At 42.2% G+C, this 12,041-nt stretch overlaps 1 protein-coding gene across 1 annotated transcript; it reads left to right on the top strand.

The window, feature by feature from the left end:
• Nucleotides 1-864: 864 nt before the first annotated feature.
• On the top strand, nucleotides 865-10,919 carry LOC107305365. The gene is made up of 5 exons (XM_040529849.1): nucleotides 865-1,014; nucleotides 8,320-8,414; nucleotides 8,490-8,583; nucleotides 9,422-9,487; nucleotides 10,696-10,919. Exons 1-5 carry the CDS (start codon nucleotides 865-867, stop codon nucleotides 10,852-10,854), a joined length of 564 nt encoding a protein of 187 aa, XP_040385783.1. The 3' UTR covers nucleotides 10,855-10,919.
• The last annotated feature ends 1,122 nt before the right edge of the window (nucleotides 10,920-12,041 follow it).

Below are 12,041 nucleotides of genomic sequence, written 5' to 3'. Positions count from 1 at the left end.
GATTTTTGAGGTAAAACATTTTAAAGATTATTTAGGGTTGTGAAAGGACCCGGGCTTTGGCCCATTCCCCGACGTGGTTTTCTTGTTATAAGTTTACAGGCGTACATAGTTTATGTGAGGTTATTGACGCGTAACACGTAGCTGACACGTGATCTGACTTAAGAGGGCTCTACATATGCTGGTATTTGCTCTTAAATAAGTAAAGGACATGCACAAACCAGATATAAAAGAAGATAGCCTGAGAAAAAGAACATCAGTGCTCAACAAGAAAAGAAATGTTATTAGTTATTACGAAGCTTCTCATATATGTACGGGCATCATCCGGTGACAGGTGTGGGCCGAAACTATGGCCGGAAGCAGCATCACGAATATTAGAACACACGACCGATGCACTCGTGTGACAAGATAGGGCGAGGTGAGCCAATGAGATTCCTTTAATTCAAGCAGATAGATGTAGCTAACTCAGCTCCGATAATATAAGTGTAAACTTTCCCACTTTTACCGTCGCTCAAGCGGTAATGCGGTAATAATTTAAAGCGTGGTACGTGCACACCTCCTCAGCTCCTCTTACAGGCAAAATTCCTCTAACCTTTCGACGACATCGTGTCGTATCCCATTGGTTGGCTTTGCTGACGAACTGGTAATCCGCCTGTCAACCCAGTGGTTGATGTGGCCACACACCTCCTCTCGTTCACGGAACACCCCGACCACTCCGTACACGGACGACGGCAAACGATTCAAGTCTTCCACAGCGGCTACGCGGAGCTCCTCCATGAGGCGCGCCGCCGACCACATCGTCGAGCACCCTGTTACCTCTTTCCATGGACAGGCCGGTCCGCTAGGAACACGCGGATGCATGTCGTCATGCGCGACGGCTCCACGCGCAAGATGAAGTACATGAACCTCGTGACGGGGCAGCTCCCGACTTGGGCGGTGGAGACGAGCGCCTCCTGCAGTGAGGGGATCGAAGAACATGTCACGGCAGTAGGGGAAGCCGAGGATGCGGACAAAGAGGTTGACGGCACTGGTGAAGCGCCAGAGCGAGCGTCACCGCGCGCGCGCGTCGAGAGCACACCGGTGGACGTGCCCTTCCTAGCCGGGACAAAGTGGAGGATGCGCTGGATGTGTTCGCCGTCGGCGGGTGACGGCGGTAGTTTCGTCATTACGTGAACCGATCTGGCGAGATGCGTATCGATCAGCGCAACTGCAAGGAGGACCTTTTCATAGAGAGATATTTGACAAAAATAAGCCACCATTCACGTGGCTTCGCAAACTTGCCATCCAATCTACATGCCTTCTCTAACCATTAGAGCATCTCCAACACAAGATAAATATGAGTCCTAAAATTAAATTTTCTCATTAAAGACTAAAAACAAACTCCAACAAATGTATAAAAACACTCCCAAACTTTTTAGCATCCCCAACAACATATACTTTTTGAGCCAAATTTTTTAGCCTTCTAGTAGGGCTCCCAATACAACAATTCGCCGTCCTTGGAACGATCCCGGCCGACTGCACCCCCGTCTCCCTCCAGGGCGGCTGTATGGCTGGTTGATAGATTTTTCTAGTTGATGCGCCTGAATAGAGGTTCTATGATGTAGCTTAGCGTGAATTGCAAACCTAGAAAATATATTGATGGGCACACTGAAATATTGTGACAAATATATACTAGCTTATAAAGTTTTTATACACACAAGCGGAATGATTATGTCCATCATTTTACTGTGAAGTAGAATACCAATAATTTTAATTGAGACGAAAGATTAATGTGGCTCATTTCAAAAATTTTGGGAACCAATTATAGGGCCACTGTTGGAGAGAAGGGTGATTTTTGGATCAAATAATTTTTAAGATGATACCAATCCAAAATTATTATGAGCTAATTTTTAGCCTCCTAATTTTTTGATTTCATACCACTTTTTGTCTTGCTCGGCATTTTTTTTCTTTTTCTGTTTTAGCCTCTGTTTTATACTATTTTACCCCTAGCCCCATCTGTCGGGTAGGAGAGAGGTGGAGGGACGGTTTTACAGTAGGTCTGGCGCTTGTCTGTCCCGTCACCGTGCCTATGGTTCCTGTCGCCATGCCGCACCGTCTCAGCGACGCCCGTCGCCGACACTGCCACCCGCCTCCGCCGGCCAGCGTCCTGCCCTCTTTGCTCATCGTCCAGCCACCCCCCTCCACTAGCCAGTTTCCCGTTCCTATGGTTTGAAGGGAGGGAAGAAGGGGTGATGGTTCTGCTGTAGAGGAGATCATGGAGCAGGTTCCATGCTCCTCGATTCCAAGTGAGCTCCCTTCTAGGTAAGGCTATAGACCTCCATATCTCAATTATTTGCTCTAATGTACTGAGAAGCAGAACCTAGGACAGAATTTGTTAGCGGGCAAACGACTGAGTTTTACTCCCGTTTTTCTTGTTTGTATGCAATAGGAGTGACCATGATAAAGAGTTTAGTGTATGTGTTCAGTTGGTTAAGTTTACAGCTAAATTTGATAATAGTTCTTATTTTGAGGTCCTACGTAAATGGCTTGAATTGGTTGTGGACTATCATCAGTGCACATTGAAGAGCTTAGAAACGACCTTGCAGCAAGGGTAAGATGGGGTAGCTGCCAACATGTGATCAACGGCTGTGACATGAGCACCGGTGAGAAAACATGTTTAACAATAATATGGATATAGTCCATGCATTGTTTGTTAGGAAGAGTGATAGAAAGTTGATTTTGTTTGTTGATGTGGAGGACAACCCTATTCAGTTGATGATTAACCCAACAATTTCAGAGGTCAATGAGATAGCAATGTGAAGTTGTGACAGGGCAAGCAAGGTGATGCTGAAGAATGTAGTACTTGTATTAATTGGGATAGTCTACAGATAGCTCCAATTCCACATAACCAAGTTCCTCAGCATGCTGTTGATTGGGATGCATCTGAGATAGAAACAATTACACAACATCAACTTGGTTCTTTTATGCCTTTGATGGAGAAAGATGAAATGTATACATGTGTCGGACATGGAGATGAGGATGAGAGGCTGACCAAGCTAGGATTGAAGCTAAGCAGCAAAGGGATACTGAAGAGAATTTGAACCTTAATAAGACTAAGAGGCAAAGGGATACTGAAGAGAATTTGAACTTTACTAAGACAAATATTGTTGTTAACGATGTAATACCTAGTGAATCTAAAATTTTCTATAACAGGATGATTCTCTGATGGAAGTTGGAAGCTCATTGTTGACATCAAAAGTTGACCCGATGACGTGTCACACACGAAGGCCTAGGAGTCACTCTAAGACTGCTCCAGTGAAGGACCTAAATTCTTGGAAGGTGCGTGAGCGTGCTAGTTAGTTTGATCCTGCAACGGACAAGATAAATAGTAAAACAAGCTGACCTGCTATCGAGCTGATATGTAATTGAGAAACCAACCGGTCAGATGTTGATGTAATAGTACTTAGACGATAGGTTGATCGATCGACTGTCGAAAGCTTGGATCGGCTGAGAATCCGATACATGTAAACTCAAATAGTCTGAATAAACAATAAATCATTTGCTACAATCGACTAAAACCAACTAGCATGTGATCCTCGTAAGCTGATGCAACACAAAATAATTATCAATCTAAATAAATCAAGCCGATAGGTAAAAAATAATGTAGTGAGGCAATCGACTACTCTATTGATGTAAATATGATAAGCATGTATATCGCCAAAGATCATCAGTTATAAACGATGGACAAACGACCAAGATCTATAAAATATCTAGCCTAGATTACTAAGAATAATCATAGAAGATCGGACCAAACCGAGACAGTTCAAGATTACGCCTAGCAGATAGGTACTAAAGAGATCTAGATTGCTAACAAGCCGATGAACCAATGATTGGGTACTCCGATAAAACAATGAACAAGATGAACTAATCTGATATAAACTATTTGATAAACGCAATCTAATAGATCGGATCGAACCGAGAAAGTATTAGATTGAACACTTCAATTAACAAATATCAAACCAACATAGATCGTCCAAAGTGGTCGACCAGATCAAATCAATACACAGGAGTAACTCAAGCTGAAACTGATACGATAACTAGCAATTGCGCAACCAAATTAGAAGATCGGATTGAACCAAGACAGTTCTAATCTAGTCGATACGATTACCATGGCCGGCGAAACGTAGGACTGACCCCTCCGCTGGAGATCGAGACGGTGCAGCCCTGCGTCAGGTGCCAAGTTTCTTTGGTGTTGAAACCTTGGTGAAGAGGATGACGATGCGCCGAGAGTAATTGATCTATATTATTGAGAAGTAGATGATTTACAATGACTCCGGGCATACATATTTATACCCACAGGTGGATAGTAGTCCATGCCGAACATGATACATAACTCCTAATAGATAAAAAGAAATAGCAAACTCTATTTGGACTCTATCTCTAGTTCTTATTGAATACAACACAGTTTCCTAATAGATAAAAAGAAAACAAACATGTCCCGATCGGACTCTAACTCTCCTAGAAATAAAGAAAAAATCCTAAACCAACTCTAATTAATAGATAATTATGCCGCCATACCTTGGTCTTCATGATTCCCTGTTGGATTCGAACTCCTTCGGATAAAATTTCCATATGTGATTGCACCTTTCTTTATTTGAATCCAATAAGAAATTTTACCAAATTTTGATATTAACACACATATAAAAGAATGACTGAATTTAGGTTTTTGTGAGACCACGCGCTATAAAGGGGCCATTTGTCTGTGGATGACAGGTTGTACAAAAGTTCAGACGAGTTCCTAGTTCTTCCTGCAGCTTCTGCCAAAACTTCGATATCGACTGACTCCTTCGATCAGAATAATCTTTTTAGGTACTCTATGTAGACACATGATCCTGGCCAAGTAAATCTCAGCTAGTCTCTTCCCTCAATATGTGGTGTGAACTGGTATAAAATGAGCCACCTTTGTCAAACGACCCACGATTACCCAAATTGATTCGTGACCAGCAGAGGTCTTCGGCAAACCAGTGGTGATGAAATCCATCCTGATTTCTTCCCACTTCCATTCTGGAATCTGAAGAGGCTGTAATAGTCCTACTGGCCTTTGGTGTTCTACTTTAACTCGTTAATAAACATCGCACAAGGCGACATATTCGGCAATCTCTCTTCATGCTGACCCACCAGAACATTTCCTTCAAGTCTTGGTACATCTTTGTACTCCCGGGATGAATAGAATACTAAGTTTGATGAGCTTCTTGAAGTATCAACTCCTTTAGCTCCTTGTTATCTGGCACACACTATCTATCCCCTATCTATATTGTTCCATGCTCGTCTTCTGAGACGTCTCAAGCTTTACCAACTCGCATATTATTCTTCAGTTCTGCTATTTCTAGATCATTTGCTTGGACTTGATGAACTTGATCCACCAATGTGGGCTGGGCTTCTAGGGCTGCCACAAAACCTTCTTCCAGTAAACCCAGATTTAGACGTTCAAACTCCTGCTGCAACTGTTCACAGACATTAGTTGACAGAGAGGCACTGCAGTAGTTCTTCCGGCTTAGAGCATCTGCGACTACATTTTCTTTACCCGGATGGTAATGAATACTTAAATCATAATCCATGATCAGTTCCAACCATTTTCGCTGGCGGAGATTCAAATCTAGCTATGTAAAGATATACTTTAAGCTCTTATGATCCGTATACACTTCACACTTATTATCGATTAGGTAGTGTCTCTAGATTTTCAAAGCATGCATTACAGCTACAAACTCTAAATCATGAGTGGGGTAGTTGTCCTCATCGGTCTCAACTGGCGAGAGGCATAAGCAACCACTCTTTCTTCTTGCATTAGCACACATCCAAGCCCCGATCTAGATGCATCATAGTAAACCTGAAAATCTTTTGCCTGATCAGGCAAAATCAACACTGGTGCTGACACCAATTTCTGCTTGAGCTCTTCAAAACTCTTGGTGCACTCGGCATACCACTTGAACTTCTCTTCTTTCTTCAAGAGCTGTGTCATTGGCTTAGCAATCTTCGAGAAATTCTCTATGAACCGGTGGTAATAGCCTGCAAGTCCTAAGAAACTTATGATTTGAGAGACTGTCTTAGGCGGTGTCCACTTCGTCACTGACTCCACATTGCTGGGGTCCACTGCTACTCCCTGAGCATTGATCATATGACCTAAGAACTTTACTTCACTAAGCCAGAAATCACATGTTCTCTTAACTTCTCTAGCACTATCTGCAAATGCTGCTCGTGCTCTTCTCCTGACTTAGAGTAGAGAAGAATGTCATCAATAAAGACAACCACAAACTTATCTAGGTATTCCATGCATGAACACCTTATTCATGAGATTCATGAAGAATGCCGGGGCATTGGTAAGTCCAAACGACATTACCATAGATTCATACAAGCCATAACGAGTAGTGAATGCAGTCTTGGGATATCTTCTTCCCGAATTCTCAACTGGTGATATCCTAATCTCAAATCAATCTTGGGAAAACTTTAGCATCCTTTAACTGATCAAACAAATCATCGATCATTGGCAGAGGGTACTTATTCTTGATGGTGACATTGTTTAAAACATGATAGTCCACACACATCCTCTTGGTTTTGTCCTTCTTCTCAACAAAAATAACCGGAGCATCCCAAGGCGAAGTACTCGGTTGAATGTAACTCTTTTGAAGTTGTTCATCCACTTGATTCTTCACTTCTACCATCTCGTTGGCTGTCATCCTGTAGGGTCTCTTATAGATCGGCGCTGTTCTAGGTACCAAGTCGATACGGAACTCAATCTCTCTTTCCGGTGGCATCGTTATGAGATCATCTGGAAAAACCTCCGGATACTCACAAAACACTAGTATGTCTTTCAACCTTTTCAGATCTTCGACTGCTTTTGACGGTTACTCTTCTGCTTCCATCTGATTCAAACTTGTTCCCACTTTTATAGACTCTGGTGACTGATAAGTCACGACTTCACCTTTCTCCCTAGTCAAAGTGATGGTTGAAAGTGCATCTAGGCCCCTAATTTGTATTGGTGATTAATGATAATCAAATGATGAGGACTAATGACGTGTGTGAGAATATGAAGTTATAAATAGTCCTCATGAAAAAGTTGTTGTTGTGCCGCCCATGTGAAAAGAGAAATAAAGTCAGTATATTCGTGTTAGCGTGTTTATTTATTTTGAATTTGAGTCAACAAGGAATGCCGTACTATAAAGAGGGGTGTGCAAATGAAATCTAGGAATGAATCCGGTGCTCAGAAATATTTTTGAAGTGCATCTTTTGCAATCTTTTTGAAGTTGTGCTGGAATTTACGGAAGTTCTGAAGGTACTGTCGGAACTTCCGAAGGGGTCAGAATCGGTTCTGTTTGTTTGACGGAAGTTTCGAAGGGGGTTAGAATCGGTTCTGTATGTTTAACGGAAGTTCCGAAGGAGACCTTCGGAAGTTCCGAAGGGGTCAGAATCGGTTCTGTATGTTTGACGGAAGTTCCGAAGGAGACCTTCGGAAGTTCCAAAGGAGAAATAATCGGTTCTGTAAGATTCACGAAAGTTCCGTGTAAGAGCCCTAGGTTCATAACCAGGTATTTATAAATTCATTTGTTGTCCTTTAGATTGCATATTTACTATATTGCAATTTGATCATATGCAATAACAAAATTAACTCTAATCGGTAAAATTGAAACCACTTCTATTTGAGCAATAACCTGAACAGAAGTATACATATTTAATATTTTATTCAAATATTAGTTTACTTATCATCACTAAATATAAATTTTGTTGAATTTTAACTCTCTATTTAGGTCTCCTAAAAATTCAAACCAAGTTTCAGCCTAACCCAATTCATCTTTTCACCAGATTTAAAATACTTGGGATATATGTGTGAAACTTTCAAAAATGGAAACTAGGTGACTCAATCTATCTCAACACCAAAACACACATTTTTCACACTCTTATAGCTTAATCAAATTGAATTTACCACGAGAGAGAAATAAAATAAATCCTGAAAACTGCAAGAGTGAATCTGTACTCAATTTTTCACCCACCTCTCTCACCCTCCTAAACAGCCATGACTTGGGCCCACTTGTCGTTGACCTTGGGTGTCTCTTTAGCCCCCACAACATCCTCTTGGGCGTGCTCCCACCTCAGGATTTAAGGGGGAGGGGCAGAAAAAACCCCTTCATCTCCCTCCCATTCTATTCTTGTTGTTGTTCTGTTCTTCCATGAGCTAAGCTCCCTCCTCATTTTCCTCCTCCCCAAATCTTCACAAAAATGCAAGGATCCAACCCTGCATGTCACACCACAAGATCCCCAAGGTTGTAAGCTTTCCATCCATCCAAATAGCCTGCACATGCATCGGTTGCTGAGGGAGATCGAGAAGAAAAGAGGAGCTTGCTGCTTGGTGCAGAGCAGCAGCAGCAGTTGTTTTCCTCCTCTTGGTGAGCTTTCTTCCCCATCCATAGCTACTCTCTTAGGTTCCCCATCATGCTGAGCATTCCTAGTCTCCTCCATAGGTCACCGGTTCAAGATTTGAAGGCTAGTAGCAGGCTGCAAGCTGTTTTCTCTTCTTCGGTGACAACAGCTCGGTGTCTTTGCTTCCCTGTTTTGGTGAGTTTTCAGCTTCTTCAACTCAAGCTGAAAAGTGTCTTCTTAGCAGTAGAATCAAGTCCTTAATGTATGTTTTCTTGCATGTGATGCTCTTGGCATTCATGCACTAGATCGAGCCATCCACACGTGCTGTTTTGGTTGAAAAATGAGTGAACTTTGAAAATCCATAACTAATTCATATGAACTCCGATTTCAGTGAAACAAATTCTTATTGCTTCATAAAACAGATCTCTTCATTGTTGTAAAATAAAAATGACCAACTTTTTACTGTTTTTCTCTGTAGGAATATAAATAGCTATATGTCTCCCTTGTGTGGTCTAGCTCTTCATAGATTCGTAAGAAATTATTGGTAAAAGCTAAAATTGTGAAACCATTTTTGTTGAGCTTATATTTTGTTACTCTTTGCTGTTGTGAAAATAAGCTTGACAATACTCCCCTTAAATCATGTTTAGGAGTGTATTTAGCATTCCCATGATTTTAACTTCTAAGATCCATAAATAAATAATGACAATACATAAAGCTGTGGAATAATTTTTCTTAGCACCTGTGAATGATGTACTGCCCACTAAAAATAATTATACATGTAAAAACTTGGTTTGAGTTGCAAGTTACTTGTAATGCTCTAAAGTAGACTTAATTATTTTTGGAGCTGTCATTATCTGACCTGAAGGCTTGTCATTTTCATATCTCCTAAACAATAAGTGATAATCTAGTGATTCTTTCACCTAAATTCAAGTTAACATGTGCTCTACTCACTGTATTTATTTCATGATTTATTGATCATTTCGCATGTGCATGTTTATTTGGCTCTTATTCGCATATTGCTTCTTTTCGGTAGATTTGGAGAATCCGGAGAGTACCGAGCCATATCCAGAGGAGGATAGTGACTACCCTCAGCAGGAAGGCAAGCACCTAAGCATATAGAACCTATGCTTTCTCTATAAATATCTTTGGTTGCAAAACTATACCTATATATGCATGTGTTTCCTACATGTTAAAACGTATGTTTTGGGTGAATTGGTAGATCCTAATTATGCATTTGTTCCCTGTTATATTGCTGACCTTATCCCTTGTCACCACCGTATAGGAGTGTTAGGCTTGTTTACTTCATTCATGCTTAGCCATGCTTAATGCTAATAGAAGTATAAGGATTGACAGTACTATCATTTGTGGTGTATAGACAACTTGTACTAATGGGCATAAAACTTGAGCACTTACACTAAATTATGGTTGATGAAATATGTTGGACTTGGACGGGTGGTAGGGCGATGAAGGAAGGTTGGTTTCCCCTGATGCAAGTAGCCCCGTCTGGGTCGTTAAGGACCGAACATTTTGACATCTATTCAAGCACCCTTCATACTTACCACATGCCTTATTTGGGACCGGCTTGTTCTTTACTAGCTCTACTGTGATTATTTATACCACGTTGGAGAGACGTGAGGGCAGGTAGCCCTTTGGAGGGCCTCGGGTGCCTATGTTGGCCGGGGGTGCCTCCCGCGTGGTGCGCCCGCCTTGGTCACACCACACAGGCACGTGACTAAGTCGTCGGGAACCCCGGCGTGGTATAGGTGGTTGGGGTGGGATTAGGAAAGACATGTAATGAGCTTGTATCACTCGCGTACCGCACTCGACGGGGTGTGTAGCTTTTGATCCTTGTTCATTTCATGTGGGTACAGTTGTACACCTCTGATCAGAGTATAATCTATTCGAATAGCCGCGTCCTCGGTTATGGACATTGCTTGATGTGTTAGTCAGTTATGTTAGCATCAAGTGTGGATTAATATGGATGAGTTTGTGTTTGATGGTGGTGTTGGCATGCTGTGCCATGATGGTGTGGACTTGGGTAGTCCCTTGTTGTTGGTGAGAGCGCCGTTTGGACTCTTTTGCTTATGCATTTCAGAATTGTATACTTGCTGTCAATAAGTTAAAATGATGTTATATTTACTATTACTTAACCACTTTTACTGTTATTTGCTCAATAAAATTGGCTTTATGCAACCTAGATGGCTTAGGTTAAGGTAAACCTTGCATACTCCTCTCTCCTTTTATATATAGTTTTGGGTAAGACTTGCGAGTACAATCTTGTACTTAATCCGGTGTCTGCAATTTCAGGTGAGGATTCCGGGTATGAGTTGTGCTTCTTGTGTGGTCACTGCTCTGCCGGGGGTGGCGAGTGCAGTGAGTGATCCCTTCTCTTGCAGCTTGGCTCTTGCCCGGTTGGTTTGCCCTTGTGGGGTTATGGCACCGCCGGCTTTCGTTTTATGCTTATGAGCTTTATTTGAGTCTTCCGCTGCTACTCCTTCTGTGTATGTTGGGACCTTGGACCCTATGTTGTATCATGTTCCTTGCCACTTATTATCCATGATATGGTACTGTTATGACTATTAATTGCTTACGATGAAAATGTGAGGCTAGTCGCATTCCTGGGGACTAGCTAAGCATGAGTAACAGGTTTTGATCGCTTGAGATAATCGGAGATAGCGGTTTGGATCGAGTCACTGGGGTATGCTTTTAGTCGCTACCTTCGAGTGGTTGATGGGCATATGACGGAGTAGACTGGCAAACTATCTTACGGTTATGTCTTGCGCTCACTACTCGGCATTCCGATTATTATAACAGAAGGTTGTCAACCGTGATCATGGACACATTGAGGACGAGTGGCTATTTATGCGTGTGTGGATCTCACTCCTCCAATAGTATGTGATGGTCACGTTGGACATTGGATGTTATAATACTTGGGGTGTCCACATTCCGAAGGTCTTGACCGAAATTTCTGTTGACTTGACTTTTCGCATTTGACTTTGAATTTTCTAAGTGTTGGGGCTGCTATTTTGAACTGATCGGAAGTTCCGACGGAGCCCTCCGAAAGTTCCTAAGAAGAAATCTTTTGCCCCCAACGGGCAGAAATTGAGAGGGGGTATAAATACCCCCAACCCCACAAGCTAGGGTTGCTGCTTCACTTGTTCATCTCTATGCCCTTGGCTTGCATTTCTTGAGATTTACTTTGAGCCTTCCTTTCTCACTTCCTCCTCTCCACAGATCTATGTGATTTGGATTTTGTGTGTGTTAGAGTTGGTTGGTATGAGTGCTTGGTGTTGACTTCGTGAGAAATTTTGTGAGCACTAGATTCATCCCCAAGATCTCTTTGCTAGCTTGTTACTCTTGGTGGTTGTGGACACCTAGACGGCTAGGCATCGTTCCTCGAGTCACTAAAGCTCTTGTGGTGCGCCGGGAAAAGGTTTGTGAACGTTGGATCTCACCTCCGAAAAGGAAGAGATACCTCGAATGAGGGGGAGTGCACGAGTGCAACCACGAGGAAAAGGTTCTGGAACCCGGCTCAAGTTTGAGCTCCTCAATGGAGAGTACAATCCGCTCAAGGATTGAAACTTCGGTAAAAAGTCTCCGTCTACACTTGTGGTGAAATCTCTCTAACTTGTCATTTAAGCTTTGCTTTTGGT

This window comes from Oryza brachyantha, chromosome 12 (assembly GCF_000231095.2).
Source record: "Oryza brachyantha chromosome 12, ObraRS2, whole genome shotgun sequence".
Classification (NCBI taxonomy): Eukaryota; Viridiplantae; Streptophyta; class Magnoliopsida; order Poales; family Poaceae; genus Oryza; species Oryza brachyantha.
Note: the sequence above shows the minus strand (reverse complement) of the source record. Positions and strands in the feature narration are given on the sequence as shown.